Consider the following 19,588-nt stretch of genomic DNA (forward strand, 5'->3'; position numbering starts at 1 on the left):
GCAGGCCAAATGTCATTATTCATAAATTATAAATTCTCTAACAGACTGCTGAATGCTTCAGCGTTGGATGAATCCAATATTGTCACAAGTGACACATAAAACTTCACTGTGTGTTAAAATCACAAGCATTACATTTTGATTTCACGTCCCTACCATTGGAACAAAGTCCCATTTGTCTGGTCGACATCTCGGACACATGACGTAGCAACATTGTGAAAAAGTGTATTCGTAATTCCTTTATAGTCTTTCTTGTTGTCAGCAGTCAGAGACTTTTGAGTTGGCTCATGTTTCTTTGTGTGGTTTTTGTATGAACAAATTAGTCTTTAGAATGATATGGCACAAGATCTCTGCCCTGGTTGAGAAGGCAGAGCTTTTCCAAAATTGAAGACTGTTTATTGGCTTCGTTAGACAAAGTGATGTGACATCATCAAGGCGAGGAATCTCTTGAGGCACTCGGTTGATTTTTTTTACATGAAGTTCAGTCGTATGATGTCTTCAGTGGCTTTATAGGGAGCTTTCCAAAGTTTGAAAAAAGAATTCTGTTGATGTTACCAGGGTCATCTCTGCTTGGGTTCGAGAATTAAAGCTATAGTGCGTAGTTTCTGTCGCCCCCATGAGGAATTCTAAGTAATGACAACAAAACTGTTGGCGCGTCCACATGATACAAGCCCCCACCCATCCCCTCTCCACGAGGTTGCTAGTAGCCAAGGAGGCGGATGACACAATCCTCTGAAAATAGCCATACTGAGAAATACAGAGAGAGTCTTGTGAAGCTGCTAGTCTTAATTAGCGTTGTAGCAACTCATTTGGCAATAGCTTGAATGTAACGGACGTCATTATTACTAATAATCAAAAAGTTATGCCCTAAAGCTTTAAAATAATGTTTACTGAAAGCCTTTGTTACAAAATGGAGTTTTGGGGTTTGAAAGCATGTATTATGGGAAATGTAGGATCCACCATTTTTGGAGCTTTACCCATTATAGCAATTCAAAGTCTGGATAGCTTGGCATCTGCTGCTTCAACCCTATTTATCTATGTTTTTGTGTCTAACTGAGTAATGGAGAGAACAATCTTCGAAATTGGTCCAGTATTAAGCAAGGCGAAACAAGCTACAATGTAAGTTCTTAAGCAATTGCACACCTTCAATTTACGTCCACAAAAAGTGCTTGTTTTACCACTGAATCTTACTCTTTAACAAAAAGATCTATATCTGAAGGGATCCTTTCCATAATGTTGTCAGAAACTTAGAATAATAATCTGAGTCTGTCAGTGGTAAAACAAGCACTTTTAGTAGACGGAAATCGACAATGCACATTCGCTCAATACTGGAGCAATTTCAAAGATTCTTGTTCACATTAGTCACTTAGATACAAAAACCTAGAAAAATAGGGTCCAGGTTAAATAAAAAGCAAATTACCCTTTAATTATCCACTAAAACTGATTGACACTTGGATGGATTTTGAAGTTTTGCCCACCTAGGCTATAAGTACTGGTTTCTGAAAGGGGGAACTGTTTGATCTGGGTGGGGTCTTCTATGCCTCTTAGCACCATGGAACCAAGAACAGCAGAAATCCCAATGAAGGATCGGTGCTTCATTGTGCAGCATAGGCAAGGCTACAACTAGCCTGTCACACATTTCCTTCATTAGAGAGCTTGTGCCAAGTCGCCTGGATGTCACATCACTGAGTCTAGCTTTCAGCAGTACAGCGCGGCGACCGCTCAGTCTCTTCTGTAACAATAAGTGCAGTGTGCCCAACACAAAGCAGCATGCTAGGAAACCTATAGAAGCACACATGCATGTCAAACAACTCGGAGAATGACTAAGCCATCAGGTCAACGGACCAGAGAGTCTCCACATATGGGTTGGACTGGTTGGACCGCATCAGACAGGACTGGACTGGAGCAGGTGGACGGAGAGAGAAGGAATCTGTGTTGTTTTTAGTTTGTCCGAGCGAAGGAAAGAGGAGACACTTCACACAGCAGAGGAGGTCCCTCGAGCCGAGTGGCGACAGCAACATCGAAGCATTGTTTTGGAAGAAAAAGTCACATCTATACTTGTGGCGTCTGAGCGCACACACCTGGAATATATTCACATGTTCTTTCATTCGGACGTGTGTAGCTGAATGTGTCTTCCATGCCCCTGCTCCACCAATCATTCACGCAGTATAAAGCATACAAGATGAGAGCAGTGTTTGAAAACAGAAATCTTTCTCTTTCTTTCTTTCTTTCTTTCTTTCTTTCTTTCTTTTAGAGCTATTAAATCAATCGCTAACTATTTTGATAATTGTTTAATCAGTTTGAGTCATTTTTTATGAAAAAAGTAAAAGTTTCTCTCATTCCAGCTTCTTAAACTGACTATTTTCTAGTTTCTTTCCTCCTCTTTGACAGTAAAATGAATATCTGAGTTGTGGACAAAACAAGACATTTGAGGACGTCATCTTGGCCTTTGGGAAACAATGATCAACCTTTTTCCCCATTTTCTGATATTTTATCAACTAAACAACTAATCTTTCTTTCTTTCTTTCTTTCTTTCTTTCTCTCTCTCTGTGGTCACTCAGGACAGCACCAATATGGACTGCAGGAGAAAGTGCAAGGGGAGCAGGAAGGAATGAAATCATCTCCTGTGTAAAATATGCCCTGGAGGGGTCAGTATTGCATTTTCCCATATTTTTGTAAATGTAAACAGCTTAGAGAAGGGCATGTTTAATGATTATTAATCTGCGCGCAAGGGATTAGTTTGCGCACAGATTAAGCATTTCATATAAACATTTCAAATAAATAACTGATCTCCAAAATCACAGCAGATTGGACTGGATAAACCCAAATGTTCCCTTGATAGTACAGCACTTTATGTAAGATGTGGACGAATTAATCCACTACAGTACAATTACGCCAAATAGCGACTTAAATTTCACAGCCTGACAAGTTTGCCAACTAGTTGGGTTGTGGTTGATTCTAGCTCATCCATGTCGTGGTATTATTTAATGCTTTTAAAGTTTCAACAGTGGACCTCGCAGCCAGTGTTGGGGAGTGCAATTAGCTAAAGCAATAAGGGAAAGTGGAGTTGGCAATAAGCAGGTGGTCATGTGCAACGACATATGAAGTGACCTCATGCAAGGTGGTTCTTGATTTTCATTACCGGGACATTTCTCTATAGCGGAAATGCCTGGATGCTATCTCACAATATCATCCTATCAGTACACTGTATCTTTATATATATATAATATTCACCCTTAATTCATAAATCTGTGTTGTCTGGTGTCTCTAAACCAATTCTTTTTTTCTTTTAATAATAAAATAATTAAATAGGAAATTCCAGATTGCATTTCTTATCTCACTGAAACAAGGTACAGGTCAGACTGATGCATGTCTCTGAGCCTGATGCAAAAAATAAAAATGATAAATATCTCTTTCTCACAGCCTGTTCATTTCACATCACCAGACTCAAACGGAGCGGTCATACAGAATGAAAATCTGCAGAATGTAGCGGACTGTTTTTTCTTTCGCTAATTTGTTTAAAATCTGTGGAAATTCTGATTGCAGTCATTTAAAATCTCTGGAAAATCTGCGGAGATGTGTTAACATTATGTATTTTTTTTTTTTTTTTTTTTTTTTAAGTTTGTTTAAAATCTGTGGAAAATCTGAGAAAAATCTGAGGAAGTCTGTGTCTGCAGATTCCGTCTGGCCATGCACAGCACCAGCCCTGCTGGCCAAGCGTTCACTAAAACATCTATCTGTGTTATCAGTTATCACATTGTCCTTAAAAAGCAAATGATGATATCTCTGACTTAAAGCTTGTTATTGTCAAATCCTGTGCCCAGTGTTCCAGGCGTTGGATAGCCTGTCACTCCTGAGAATTTCTGCCTTCAGGCAAGACACAGATCAGTTAGTGTATCTGTCTGTTAGTGTTTAGGTGGCTCAATTCCAGACCCAAACAGAATCTGCAAATTTTTTTTTTTTTTACAGTTTTCAGCAATGATCCAGAATGACAATCTGCAGAATTTAGCAGGCTTGGGGTGGAGATAAGATTTAAAAAAATATATATTTGAAGGAAATCTGCGGAAAATTCTGCTCATTACCCAAACTCGGATGATTAAAACACTGTGGTTACTCCCAGAAGCTCTTTGTTCTGGGTTACAACAGGACATTTGGTAAATGATGAACTAGTAGAGACGCCAGACAACAGTACTGCACCAAGGTATCCCTACGCTGCATTACATTAGTCCACCCCTTCTCAACCTATTAACTCCTTCTATCTTTCTATCTATCCTTCCCCCTCCCAGCTCCCTCTTATCGGTCAAGCCCTATGAGGAGTTTGGTCTTCTCCTCTTCTTTCTTGCTCTCGTTCTTCAGGTCAGCAAACACCTGGGTAAAGAAGTGCGGGTCGGTGTTGATCTGGAGCATTTTGCCGCTCATGCGGTTGATGATCTCCAGGCAGCGGTCCCAGAAGGCTTCCTTCTCCGCCTCGACCAGGAAGGGTTTCAGCGGGTAGGAGATCTCGTTGCCCATGTAGGAGTAGGAAAGGTAGAGGCAGGTGAGCAGTGAGGCCTGCAGCTCGCGCTCTGAGGCCACCTCGGATGAGACCACATCGCGGCACAGCATGTAGAGGAAGACCACATTAGCCGGAGTGATGAAGCCCTGATCCTGCCAGCCCTGTAGCAGGAGGGAGCGGTCGACGCTGCGCAGCCACAGCACCGGGTCGGTCGGGGATAGACGCTTCAGTCTGTAGCACCGGCGGCACAGGAACTCACCCAGGCTGCGCATCAGTTCGCTGGTGGAGGCCTGGGTTGGAGAGAGAGAAGGAAAGAAAAATAAGGGAAAGTAACAATGAAGACTAGGGAGAGGATCAGTGAAATGAGCCAGCAGTGAGTCTAAGTCAGTGTTTCTCAAATGGGGGCCCTTTAGAGTGCTGCAGGGGAAAGTGAGATTTTCTATAAATGTCAGTTTGACAAATATTAATCATAATTGCTGATTGCTAATTCCTTAAATAATTATAGTGCAAAAAATTTTGATCAAAAACGTATATAAGTATCGATTAACTAACATTTTATATTCAATATTCCTATTTTCAATGTAATCGTTAAGTGCCCCAAACTGTCAACTGCTACAGTAAACGCAACTACACTCCCTTTTACTTGCGTTGAGTGTGAACAGGAAGCTAGTTTCAATATTGAATGACAGACTAATATCAAGAAAAAAGATTTGGGTTTGAAGTAGCAGCAATACAGCTGTGAACACGTAGAATGACAAAGATCCTCAGAGAAGCACGAGCCCATGTTTCTCACTAAAACTGTAAATTCAACTTATCAAAAGATGAATATCAATGCTTCATTGGTGTTATTGTATGATGAAACAAAATGCTTTCCCATGAATTTAGTGATAGATTCTACAGTAATAAGGTTGTTGTTGTTTAGTATGTTATATACAGACGATGGTCTTGGCTGAAATATTTTAGAGAGGGTACAGAAAACTTTGAGAACCACTGGTCTAATTAGCTAAAGATGATAGAGCACAGGGCTGGGTATTGCTCATTATTTCCAGAATTTATTCATGGTTCCAAATACATTATATTTCCGAGTCGATATTAATTAGGTCAGGGAAATTTCAGTTACAATACCAATTTTGCCTGGATACAAAAGAGATTCTCAGAGAACTTATGCTGTAAATATTTTTTATAATGCATCAGGTCAATGTTTACATGAAGAATCAAACCCCAAAAAGGTTGTGGTGGGTTATACATCCATAGTGAAAAGATTGATTTGGGGATTTTATTAATCAATATCAGATCACTCAAACAAAGATTGACTTTAATTGGAGAATGGATTACTTTAACCTAGCCCTAATAGAACACTTTCAAAATACTCAAATAGCGAAAATCTTTGATTCCAAAATGAAAAAACAAATTAGAAAAAGTTAGTGTTGAGATTACCTGGACAATGACACGTTTTGGTGTGCCAGTTGCGGTAGACGTTTGGATCCCGGAACCTGTGATGGAATTCTTTTTGGCAGCAACAGTAGCTACGTTAGCCAAGGTCTTGGAGACGGGCAGGTTGGAGGAGGTAGTGGTGGTAGTGGCCGAGGGGTCCTGGCTTGAGGAGTAAGAGGAGAGGTTAGCACAGGACTGAGACTTCTTCAGCTTCAGGCTACTGGAAGCTGAGTTGGCCGTGGCTGTGGCGTGGCCATCCAGAGGGCTCCCTTTCCCACCGTCCCCGCCCTCTGCCTGCAACTTCTTGGAGCCCTTCCTCTTCGCCGATACAGCCACAATGCGTTTCCATGGCAACACACTGATGATAGAAGGGCGTTTGAGGGACTTTCCGGCTGCTGCAGCAGCATCCTTAGCGTTTTTGCTGTTCTGGACTGCTGTGTAGTGGCCTACAGTGGCCGGGCCGTCCTCAAACAGCACGGCCTTGCGGTAGCTGGGAGACAGAGACAGCACCGTACCCATGATGTCTGCACAACGGTTAGCAGTGGGAAGCAGTGGGGGGAAAGCTCTTTGATTGGTCGAGACAAAGAGCTTTGAGAGGACCAAAGTGTCTCAATTGTGGAGGAAGTCGAACCTGTGAGCGAAGAACAAAAAGGAGTGGCGATATTCTCCATTGGTTACATTACATACTGTATAGTAAAAGATGCAACATTAAGCCGTCGACATCAAACACTTCATAGTTAATGAGTGGAGACACTACAGGCAAAAACATAGTTTTTCAATTTTTGGCCTATTTTTCTCCATAACAAGTTTTCTTTCAGACTATTTGGAGAAAACAAAAAACCATCCAATACACACATTTGGACTTTTTTTTTTTTTTTTTTTACAACACTTTGTCTATTTGCACCTGTAAATGTATCCTAAATTCACTAAAAGTTAGCATTAGATAATGCTTTGTTTGCATACTTTAACATACCATTTCAGAAAACTTGTGATGCAAAAAATATCTGTCTTAATGTAAGTAACCAACCAACCGGGGAAGTTTCATAGTGATAAAATGTTTTCTATATTCACCTGCAGTGTCTCCCCAAGTTAATAAAAGATTATGTTTTAATTTGAAAGGACAATCCCAACTCAAGGTCCACTTACTAGCCTTTTTCTGAGCTTTTAAGCGCATCTCAGGGTCTTCCTCAGCAGATGGAGTTTAATCAGTTTTCAATGGAGATAACAATCTACATAGTTACTGATGGGAAGCAATGCGATCGCGATTGTTTTGTGGTTCGAGTTTTGACTCCCCAGTGTTCGAGTCCGAATCAGCAAAGAAGAGTCTGAGTCAAGTCCCGGTCGAGTCACCATTGCCTGAGTTTGAGTCCGAATCAAGTCACGAGTCCAGGACTCGAGCACTCCATCACTGCCTACATAAAAGTAGTTACTAGTCCTCCAACTTCCGAGGCCCATTTTTATGAATGCTCGAGTCCGATTTAATAAATTCGAGTCCAGTAGAATATTGACTTGAGTACTGCATCACTGTGAGACACACGAGGATATATCCATTTTCTAACAATCGCTCCATTCACTTAGATGATGTGAGAGTAGAAAGATCCAAAGAAGAGGAGGATTGACTCAAGGTGTGTTGACACAGATAGATCTTCAGGAAGGAAAACACTGTTACAATTCATGATGCCAATTGAAGCAAATAAAAGAGGCTTTGTTCAGAGTTTTCACAGAATGGAAAGTAACAGATTGACAACAGCTACTTTCATGTTACTGCCGCTGTGCCCCAGCTACCACGACAACAAACTCCATCTAACGGGGAAGAGGGTGAGATGCAGTTAAAAGCTCTAGAAAAAGCTTGTAAGTTACGATTTTTTTCCTTTTTTTTTTTTTTTCCGTCAAGCTACTGTAAGACCAAGAATGTCCATTGACGCTGTTGTCTTCAACTGTTTGTGAGGAGAGAGCAAAGAGAAAACTAATCATGGTCCACTTATTACCTTTTTTTTCCAGAGCTTTGGAGCACATCTCACGGTCTCCCCAAGAAGATGGAGACCATACAATTTGGTTGGAAGCCCTGCAAAAAAAAAGCTAATAAGTGGGCCTTGAGTTAAGTTTTCAAACCACTGTTTTTGATGTCTTGTCAGGGAGTGAGTCAGAAGGAAACCTTTCAAGATTTTAAAAGGTAATTGCATTGAATTTTACAAAACTACTGAAACATTACTTCCTATGATCAAGTGCAAATAAATGATCTGATGGCATTCCTTCACAGTTGCCACAGTACCAGTGTAATACATGCTCCAACGGCTGTCACATAAAGACGTCTGCTGTTTATTTTCTTGTCAAAGAAAATGAACATGCCTCGGTTGTTCATGCGTGGATTTCATTTCCACATGGTTTTTTAATCTCCAATCTCCAATCAAGCCTTAGTCTGTGTGATTAAACATTGTGTTGCTGATATCTCTCTACATCAAACATATTATGCATCGTCTTTCAGTCAGTGTAACACGGGCCTGCAGCCGCTCCAGTCTTCATCAGTATTATATAAGAACCAAGATAAGGCCACAGAGGCATGAGAAGAAAAAAAATGTGCGCAAGCATCCATCTTAGCTTCAAAATGGAAGCCTTGAACACCAGGCTAAACCTGTGCGCTCACACAGCCACAGCCTAAACACAACACACATGATGCTGTTGTCTTTAATGCTGTATGATCCAATTTTTGAGCAACATAAATTGTATTTATATGAAGAGTTGAGCAGCCACACACCTGTGCAGTACGACGTTTTAAGTCTTTGGGGGCTTTTCATTTGGTTGTTTTATCATGCAGAGCTGAACAAATGGCGTTGCCATACACAGCCAAACACACCTTCATGTGTTCCTACCTTCTAATTAATCGGCTCTTCTTGTGAGATCCATGTATCACACCTTGACCCCCTTGCTGCTGAGCAAACACGGTCAAAATGTGAAAGCGCTTCCCAGCCGTCCTGCTGTCCAGGGTCCAGGGCGTGAACACGGACGGTTCGGTCCCTGATTGTATGTAGCCTAAGCCCTTCAGCGTTACAGGCTGACAGGTTCGTCTCCCGGCCGGTGGGCTACTTCCTACTACTTTTTTTTTTTTTTTTTTTCTTCAAATCTTCATTTATAAAAAGTCCCTCGCTCGTGGATGGGAACACAGATGCGAAGCGAATGCAAACTGTGCTTCACTCCGTCTCTCGCAGCGAGTGGGAAGATGTCTTCCATTGAGAAGCGAAAATCTATACGGTGGCGATTAATGAGATGCTACGATGCTCGCAGCTTGGACAAACCTCCCTCTGACATGAATAAAAACAGCACATATCGCTCTAAAAATCTCAATCAACACAAAGGGGGAGAATACCAAGTGAGCGAACGAGAAAAAAAAAATGGCCACTATGAATTCCAAAAATAGACAGCAGCTTATACCCTCAGCTATGTAAACCTGCCAGAGAGAGAGAGAGAGAGAGAGAGAGAGAGAGAGAGAGAGAGAGAGAGAGAGAGAGAGAGAGAGAGAGAGAGAGATACCCGTTGCTTTGATGCGGGCATCTGCAGTTATTCGGGTTGGATGTGGGAGTGTAAACGGCGCCTTCTCATTGGCCGCTGCCGGGATACTGCAGCTGCTTGTCGCTGTCGCAGCCGTGCGGCTGAAGCCATTTCATTGGCCGTGGAAGGGCTCCAGCCTATCGGAGGTCCGCTGTCCGAGGTGCTGAACCAGATGTGTCAAAGCCGCTGCTGTGGCGGAGGAGGGAGGGAGGGAGGGAGGAAGGGAGGGAAGGAGAGAGGCTGGCTGCTTAAGATGAACACGGAGGATTTTATGAATCACTGTGAGTAGGCCGAGCCCCACTAACAATGTGGCAGCTAAATCCCCCTCCAAACAAATGTGCAGAAGTTTGACAGTACACGATGTGCTTTATGGTGGAATTCTCCTCATTATTAGGGAGAGTCTATCTTTTCCACCCAATATAAATATGCTGCCATTTAAATTAAACCTACATAAACCCTCCTCTTGTAAAAATAGATGAGATACTCTATCTAAACAAATATATATCATAAAAGTAACTGTACCTGTAAATGTGTTAACATGTTTGTAAAATTTGGTACTACTAACAGGGGAAAAGTGTTTTATTGGTAGGCTTAAAATCGATGAAATTCACAAAACAAAATAGCAAAAAACTTTTGAAACTTTGTTATCAATAATAAAGAAATATTGGATGTACTGTAAGACCTACAGAACATAATTTTGTCTTCCCCTCCCCTCCTAATTAGTATCACATTATAAATATTTCTTGGAAACTTTATAGGAAATGATTAAGTAATTATAAACCTGTAAGGAGAAATCATAATTTCTGCTTCACGGTCATAATATCTTAAAGAAGTTTTACTCTCTTTGGAAATGTCTTCCAAAGCACGGGTAGGTTTCTTTGGAACATTTTGTGGCTTTTAAATTGGATTGAACTGTTTCAGCCTATACATTGAGCATATATCAATTAACAAAGACAAAGAGTTGATATGATTGGAGAAAAGATAATTACTGATTGTTCTTCAACACCTGATTACTGATCTGAGTTCTGAGTTTGAACTGGAGAGATGGTCTCTCATCCTATATGTGAGTGAAGTGAGAGACAACTTTTTTTCCAGAACTGTTTGAGCAGAGTAAATTGGAGTTCCCTCTGTGTTTTCTTTTGTTTACTATTTTTTTGAAGACTGAAAATAAAAGTCTGACAGTTTTCTTCCCAACAAACTTCCTGCCAGCATGATGTTTTATCTTACTCGTGATTCCTCTGAGCTACAATTCACCTTACCTTACAACAATCTTAAGTTTGCAAAGTTAGTGGGAAACAGGAGCAAGGTAAACCCAGAGTCAAATTCCCAGGTATGTGTACAGTTACAATAAAGCTGATTAAATCATAATTAGAATCAGTTATATTGTTAAGTGTAAACACATACAAGGAATTTGACTCTGGCTTTTGTTGCTCTCTAAGTCAACACAGAAATAGACGTATGGATAAAAACAAGGCTAACAAAGCTGAATAAGGTAAACAAACATTTGACTTCTATGTACAGATATACAGTAATTATGTATATATAGAAGTGTAAATGTACATATACACATATGTAAACATAGACGTAAAACTAGTGTTGAATAAATTACAAATTAATATAACAGGTTGCTTATATATATATATATATATATATATATATATATATATATATATATATATATATATATATATATATATATATGTGGTTATGACAGTATAAAGGCCTACAGTATCTATTTGACATATATTCTCTTAAATTATGTGTTTAACACTACAAAATATACAATTTATTTGGAAAGGTCGGTGTTCTGGACCTGCTATCTAATGGCATTATCCCCATGGGCTTACTCAACCATAACACATTTCCATGATACCAATATGGCAGCTGTAAGCTAGAAAGTGGATTTATCTGTCTTTGTCTTTCTTCCCTAAATGCTGCTCTACCCATGTGCAGGAGGCCACTGAGCTGAAAGAGAGGAGGGGGTTTGCAAAGCCTCTTCAACAGGATGCTGCATCTGAACGCTGAGAAAAATAACAGCAGCTCAGCTCTCGACTATGATGTACACACAGTGAGTCACCTGGCTGCTGCATGCCTGTGTAAATACATATATACACATTTAACTTATGGAGTAGCCTATAGAAATGAAAGTTGATAGAAATGTGTATGATGGATTTATTGAAACATTTGTTGGTTGATTTTCAAGTATCCACTGGAACAAACTCCTGCTTTGTCTATATGTGATACATATATATCTAGTCCAAGACAGCTTGTTTCAGACTGAACAGTCTGTGAAGACACAGACTACAATAAATCACCATAAAATAGGAATTAATCAAACACAGCATTAAATTGTCTGATTTTCTTCTGTATAACAGACCATTGCTATGGGTTAGGGGTTAGGGTTAGGGGGGTTAGGGGATGCAAGACCCGCATCACCCTGTCAGGGTTTAAATTCGCAATTATGACCGTCTCGCTCTACATTATCCCTTACATATTACAACAGAACAAGTACTTCCGTGTTTCCTGGACCTAGATTTATCAAGCTTCTCAAAGTGCCATTTTAGTTTTTAGGGGTTAGAATTCATGAAATGTACTCCTACTTTCAAATTTAAGTATACAAGCAAGTTATGAAATTTCTTAAAGCTAAGAATCACTCTTACTCTCCCAGTTATTTAAGACAGCTCAAGAGGTCTCTCCAGTGGTTAGGAGTTACCAGTAGGAGCTTGGGATGTCACTGAGAAGATGGAGACGTGCGCCAATCTTTCAAGGGGAAATGTTTGACGACGAGCAGTTAATCAAATGGTATCGTTTGGACAGAGCAGGCATGAAATATAAAATATAGAATATATATATATATATATAGGCAGGTCAGTTAACAGCACACCGGTTTAAAATTTGTAATGAAGACATGGTGGAAAACGTGTTTATCTTTCATTTCCAATGTGTATATCATAATGTGTTCTCTTGAAAATTCTTTATTGTCAGATGTGTGTTGAATGTAATCTCCTCTTAGGAATTTCACACTTCAATGTGAATTTATCTGAGAGTATTCTCAAATATGGAAATCTATTCAGTGATTGGTTCATGCCTATGTCGTCATCCAAAATCCCATTTATGGCACAGCAATGTGTCATAAATCGTCGCTAAGACTGACACTTAAGATACAGTCCTACACTTCATTTAAATTACGACTGAGATGCTTGATAACTTTTAAGTGCAGCTTTGAGCCAAGAACTTTTTTTACTCTTAATTCAATTCTTAGCAGTGTTCTTGTGAGTAATTCTCAGAGGCTTAATAAATAGGGGCCCAGGTCTGTGATAGTGAGTAAATCACAATGGAAGACAGTGAGGTAGATTCAGCAGGTAATCTGTGGGCATGATGGTCACCTAGATGGAGGTGGTTGATTGATTGATTGATTGATTGATTGATTAATTTCAATTGTTAATTGACAATGTTAAAATGTAAGATTGTATGCCATATGTAAATTAACAATGTATACAAAACTGATCATTATGCCATTGGACATTTGCAGTTGTCAATATGATAACACAATATAGCCAGTTAGCTTATTTACATTGTGGTCCCGTTAGTGTTTGAGTGAGGAGATGTAAAACATATGTATGCATGTTTGTATGACTATAAGCCACATCTTCTCCTAACCCAGAGAGAATTACCCAAAAATGCATGAACAACTAAAACAAACAATGAGTATTTAGGGTCTACTGCAACTCAACCGATGCAATAGTTTTATTTAGGACAACCTACTTAGCCAGCTCTTTATAGAGGACTTAAAGTTTCCAATAGAGCTATTTAACTTTAGGCTTGCAGATAACCCATTCCACATAACTTCTGCTGAGTGTAAAAAACTCTTTTCCTATACAGCTTATGAATCTGTATCACACAAAATGAGTGTAGCTCCCTCTAGTGAGATAACTGTGCACATTGCTAACCTGAGAGAATTAATCACATAAATATTTGGGTACCACATTGTTGACTCTCCTGTGAACAATACACATGTGACAGTCTCTCTTCCACTCTGAGCCAATTAAGGCTATACAATTAACAAAGTGATGGTGTGGTTGGGCATGAAGTTTAAAAATCAACGTAACTAGTTTGTTCTGTGAGGTCTGCAGCCACTTTTTGAGGATCTTTGGGATGCTAGTGTACTATCAAATGCAGGTGTAATCAAAATGGCATTGCACGAGTGCCCCTGCCGATATTTCAAGATCATTTCTGTCTATTAAAGTGGATATTCTAGCAAAAAATAAGATTTTTTAATTGAGCATTGATAGAACTTTTAGTATCATACTCTCTCCAGTTTATTGTCTAATATACACCTTAAGCAAGTAACTGATTCCTTGGCTGTAATTTCAAAGACTCCTACTTCGACTTGGTTTTCTGTGACTGGAACCCCATAGGATGTCATATGACCAAGCAAATCTGACTATAGCTCATTGTGACACATGTGTTATGATAGCAGGAGAAGGAGAAGAAGAGAGAGGGTGTACTTTTCTCACACTTTGGCGGTCTCTACACAACAAGGACACATTTTAGTTGAAAAGCCATGAAAAAAGGGCATTTTGTATTATGTCATGATGTATTGAGATGCGTGAGGGGTGAGTGAGTGAGTAGGCTGCTCATGGATGAGCGCCCGAGCAGTTGCACCCCCAAATTATATATATATATATATATATATATATATATATATATATTACTTATACTATACTTATACTGTATACCTCACCACTTGTTTCAATGATTTCCCAGCAAATTTATGTATCAAAATTTGGAGGAGGGAAATGGATGGAGTAGTTTTTATCAACAAGTAATATCTAGGTGCTCAAGCTGTGAGAAAAAATGCAGCCAGCCAATGAACCATTGTAGAAAAACAGGTCTGTCACGCCTAAACAGTCTTGAGGAGTCAGTTAGTCAGCCAAGTACCAGTGTATCCACAAATGCTGCTGGTCTGGTTTGAATGTGAAAGTAAAAAAGACAAAGATGCACTTTGTTCAGATTATAAGAGTTTAAAGGGGTGATAGAATGCAAAACCGATTTTACCTTGTCATAGTTGAATAATGACAGTTCGGTGGGTAAATAGGACATACATAGAAGCTCAAAATCCCATTGATACCCCTATCCTCTGCAAATCTCACATTTTGAAACTGCCGCTGAAAACGGGCGAATCTGAACAAAGCTGGATGCTGACGTCAGGATCCCAAAACCTAGTCTTTGTCACGCCCCAACATTTGCATAGGCTACACCACTGACCTGAGGTCAGCTTAGTCTTCTGAATCTAGCTAGGTCATGCAGATCTCCAGAGGTCCGCTATTTAATTACTAAATTCACGTCTGAGACTTTTTTATGCGAGAAATCAACTATGTAGAGGTCAAATATGGGCCATTTTACGAAAATTGATGGCTAATTGCAAATTTTGTCTGACTGTGTGTCACAGTTCAGTAGGAGCTCAGCAGGCTAAGTGACAGCGGCCAGTGGTGCCTCGCCGGTCGGCGTGTCCTACTTCATAGACTCGCTGTGAGCTAGCTGGAGCTCCGTCACGAAGGGAAGCCAGCGGCGCTCCATACACGCGCAAAGTCACCGGTTACTGGGTTACTGGACTACAAAATGCCGAGGCCCTGATGGCCTGCAGCTAGCCGCGATCTTTACCCATAGGATTGAAGGGACAGTAGCAGCTAACGAAATCCCTAATGTTCACAAAAATGCATTAAATTGAAATCGGACACCATAGTTAGCTTTATAAGACCTTGGGGTATATGTTCTATAAGTGGCGTGACGAAATTCGAACTGTAAATAGACTTTAATTACGCCGAAAGTGAAGCTAACTAGCTAGCCGCGATCTGTGCACATAGCTAGGATTGAAGCGAGAAGTAGCAGCTAACGAAATACCTAATGTTCACAAAAATGCATTAAATTGAAATCGGACACCATAGTTAGCTTTATAAGACCTTGGGTCAGATGTTATATAAGTGGCGTGACGAAATGCAAACTAAATATACTCTAGTTATGCCGGAAGCTGGCAGCCAGCTCCGCGGAGCTCCATGGAGCTCCACGGAACTCCATGGAGCTCCAGTAGTCCAGTAGCTGAGAAACGGTGACTTTCACTGGGTGAGGTTGCCGTTTTTTCGTCAGACTGTGTGGAGCTCCTAAAGTCCGACACGTCTTACCAAATTTGCAATTAGCCATACATTTTCATAAAACGGCCCATATTTGAGCTTTATATAGTTGATTTCTCGCATAAAAACGTATCAGAAGTGAATTTAATAAGGAAATAGCCCGACAAACAACGTACAACCTTGCAGTGTCTGAAATATGAGACCTGCTGTCTCGTCTCCAATGTGTTTCTATGGGGTTCGCTCAAACCAATCAGCGCGCAGCTCATCTAAATATTCATGAGCATACCATATTTGGAAGAAAAGCTCTTGTTCCAAATAGAGCCATATTCACAGGGTAGTTAAGGGCCTAATAAAATAGCATTCGGGCAATTTTCAGCCCAACCAATGTTACATACCCTATTAGGAGACCTTAAGGAACAGTGTGAAATACCCTATATAATCATTCTATCACCCCTTTAAAAAATGATGCCTTCAAATCTTTCCAGAATTTCAAATTCCACACTGAGCAGGATACTATTTGAAATAGAGGAGTTAATCAGTGAATTATAGCCTTCATGTCTTGTATTTAGCAGTATTTTTCATTTATAACCATTTTTCAACATGAATTGCCAATGTTGTTCAGCAAGTTGAAATGTCACAGTGAAAATGATAATAACACATTGTTCAGACAATAAAAGCTAAAAAATATATATATTTTACCTCTTAGATTCTTACATTGAGAGTTGTGTTTATTCGGAATGTTCGTGTGCAGCGTTAAAGTAGAGTAGTTTATAGCTTATATCAGTTAGGAAATTACCAGAATGCACTACTTCCTCTATAAATGTGGTTAAAAGTAGGGTAGCTCATTCTGTAAGGTCGGAAATATCTATCAGAATGCAATACTTCAACTTCCAACTAAACTAACTAACCTCATTTGTAGATGCAAAATAGGCTTTTTGTTTGTTGTTTGAATAAATCATTGCAATGTATGTTCTTTTTTTCCGGGCCAGTAAAGTTATACAAGGGGCCAGTAAACTCTGCTCTACCGGCCCAGGGGACCAGTGGAAAAAAAAGTAAAAAAAAAAAAAAAGGTTGAGTTTCAGATGGTGTGTGGACATCCAAGAAGAAAATGTCAGTCAGTGGTAGGAAACGAATATGTTTAGGGCATTTCCTCTCTAACTGGGACATTTTGGGAGCGATTGGTGGGATTGCTGTGGACGAAGTACACACGGACATACACTGGAAAGAGCCATTTTAGGTTTTATTGAAGTTTAACCATGTATCCAGCTAATTTAAATAGCTGACGTTATATGCTGTATGTGGCGTTTTCTTTTGCGGGATGTAAATGTTCCACCAAAACAAGTTTCTTACTGAAACTATTTAGCAGAGCTGCGTCCGAAGCTTAGCGCCGCCCAAGACGATTGTGATTGGTTTAAAGAAATGCAAACATTTCAAAGGTTTTTTTTCTCCTATACCAGAATATATCTGAGGTGTAGCCAGACCTTACTGCACAGCACTGTGGAGATAGGTCTGGCAATACGAGACTACACATTGAGAGACACACACAGACAGCCACAACAGCATATAAACAGACACACACTAACAGTCTAAAGTGTCTTTTTGTAGGTGCTGCCAGCAAAAGGCAGAAACGTCCTTCAGTTTTACTGATCCAATAACGTCAAGAACTTCTGGCAGCTTGTGTGGCTATTATTTGGGACAGAGCTCTTCATCTGTTGGCTACTTTTTGTCATTTACTCCTGAAACTCACTCGGGCTGCAACTAACCATTATTTTAAAATGGTGAAAAATGTGGATCAGAGTTTCCCAAAGCCCAAGATGACATCCTTGTTTCATCCACAACTCAAAGATATTCAGTTTACTATCCCAGTGGAGAGAAGAAACTAGAAAATATTCACGTTTAACAAGCTGACATCACACTGTTCACTGTTTTTGTTTAAACGGATTAATAGATTTTCAAATAGTTGAGATGAATCTAAGAGTTGAATGTTTGCAGCTTTCTTCCTGAAGTAGAAACCCTTGATGTTGTCATTGAACTGGTGCACTTCTCCATGTACTCTGGTTAATAACGCAGCTGCGTCATTTGGCCACATGAGGACGCTGTTGTCCAGAGTTAGCTTAGTTACAACAGCAGCAGAAGGTCCACGGTTCGATCACCGGCTGCAGCAAAGATGGATGTCAGAAAAAGGTTGTTAAACAGAGACATGATAACTGGAGAACAGTGGGAGGTTTAGTAAACCATGTAGAAAGATATAGCTGTAAAACACCAACTAGAGCAATGTGTAAAATAAATATGGACAAATGTACATTAGCACAGGGACAAGTGGTGAGTGCATCACGCACTTTGTCACAACCCCCTGCAGTACTACAAAGTACCCTAGTACTCGTACGTACCCCTGTTTGAGAAATACTGCCTTGGAGGAAAGGGCTCAGACTAACTGCTGGACATGCTCTTTATGTTTCTGAGCAGGGGCGGATCTACCAGGGTGGCATAGGGTGGCAAATGCCACCCTAAAAGAAAGCCTTGCCACCCCTGCTGCCACCCCACTTGGCAGCAACGAATTAAAAGTTATGGCCAATTTGACAATTTACGAGTGCAAATCTCCAATGTCCGACTGCAGTCAGTCAAAAACAGTTTGCTTCCCCTCTCACACATCTGCCACTCATCACCTGTGTCTTACCTTTATGCCCCTTACTTCTATCATACTTCTATCTCCTATTAAGTGAGATCACATTGTATGGTCACTTATTCCTAATAAGAACTGTTTCACATGAAACCTTAAATGCAGGACATTGATTGCATGAGATTAAGTTTGTCTGTATGAGTTTGTAAATGGCAGCTTGTGCCCTTTTGTAGTGTGTACATACTATTTCTCATCAAACTGTGATAACTGTGATTAAATTCAGTATATATACGTCTGCCATATGTTGCCACCCCTCAAAAATTCCTGCCCCCCTCTCGCCACCCCATAAATATTTTTCTAGATCCGCCCCTGTTTCTGAGCTTGGTCAGCCTGTTTCTCCTCAGAAAAAAATAACTGCCATACACATGCTTTATTTCAAAATGAAACTGTCTCTGTGCTCTTTCTGGACTAGCTTCACTTCAGACTGGAAGTGAAAGAAAATCTGCTGCTTACCTTTAAAATATCTGATTCCAGATCAGATTAAAGAGGTGTCTCTTAAAATGATTCATGGCTTTTATCCCTTTAAAGCAGCCATATTATGCTCATTTTCAGGTTCATAATTGTATTTTAAGGTTGTACCAGAATAGGTTTACATGGTTTAATTTTCAAAAAACACCATATTTTTGTTGTACTGCACCGCTCTCTCTCACTGCTGCAGATCCTCTTTTCAGCTGGTCTCTGTTTTAGCTACAGAGTGAGACCTCTTTTCTTCTTCTTCTTCTGTACTATCTTTGATTGCACTGCACATGCCCAGTAGCTCAGATGTAGATCATGTCAGCTAGCTAGCTCCATAGACAGTAAAAGAAAGGCTGTTTCTACAACTTTGGTCAGTTACAAGGCAGGATTAGCTGGGAGACTTCTAAATGAGGGCGCACATGTAAGTAGTTCTTTCGTAGATTATGGTGAACTTGTGTGTGTTGTAGCAGTGCTTTGCTATTGAGGACGAGGTAGCATGCTAGCGTTAGCATTAGCATTAACGCTAACGCTACGAGCTAATGGTTGCGGTTAGCCTGCTTGTTTCGGCTTGTGACGTCACAAGCCGTGTCGATTTTGAACAGCTCACCCAGAGACTGAAGGCAGGACACATTCAGAAACTGTATCTCACTCTAAACAGCATGGATGGATTTTTTTCAGAGTTTGTATGTGTGTGGAAGCACCAGAGACACAACATAACACCCCAAATCCCAGAAAAAGTGATTTTTTCATAATATGGGCACTTTAAAGATACAGACAGGACATTAGTGTTGACTGCTCCTTTTGGAAACTAGCTCCTGAACATTTATTTTGGTCCTGCAGTTTTTCTTT

At 40.1% G+C, this 19,588-nt stretch overlaps 1 protein-coding gene across 1 annotated transcript; it reads right to left on the bottom strand.

Annotated features, from left to right (window-relative positions):
* Positions 1-4,030: 4,030 nt before the first annotated feature.
* On the bottom strand, positions 4,031-9,392 carry LOC116052936 (cyclin-dependent kinase 5 activator 1-like). Its single transcript, XM_031303792.2, has 3 exons — positions 8,797-9,392; positions 5,930-6,557; positions 4,031-4,782 (listed from the first exon to the last, which is right to left on the bottom strand). The coding sequence occupies exons 2-3, from the start codon at positions 6,443-6,445 to the stop codon at positions 4,291-4,293; spliced, it is 1,008 nt and encodes a 335-aa protein (XP_031159652.1). The 5' UTR covers positions 6,446-6,557; positions 8,797-9,392; the 3' UTR covers positions 4,031-4,290.
* Positions 9,393-19,588: the final 10,196 nt, after the last annotated feature.

The sequence above is a fragment of the Sander lucioperca genome, chromosome 17 (assembly GCF_008315115.2).
Source record: "Sander lucioperca isolate FBNREF2018 chromosome 17, SLUC_FBN_1.2, whole genome shotgun sequence".
Classification (NCBI taxonomy): Eukaryota; Metazoa; Chordata; class Actinopteri; order Perciformes; family Percidae; genus Sander; species Sander lucioperca.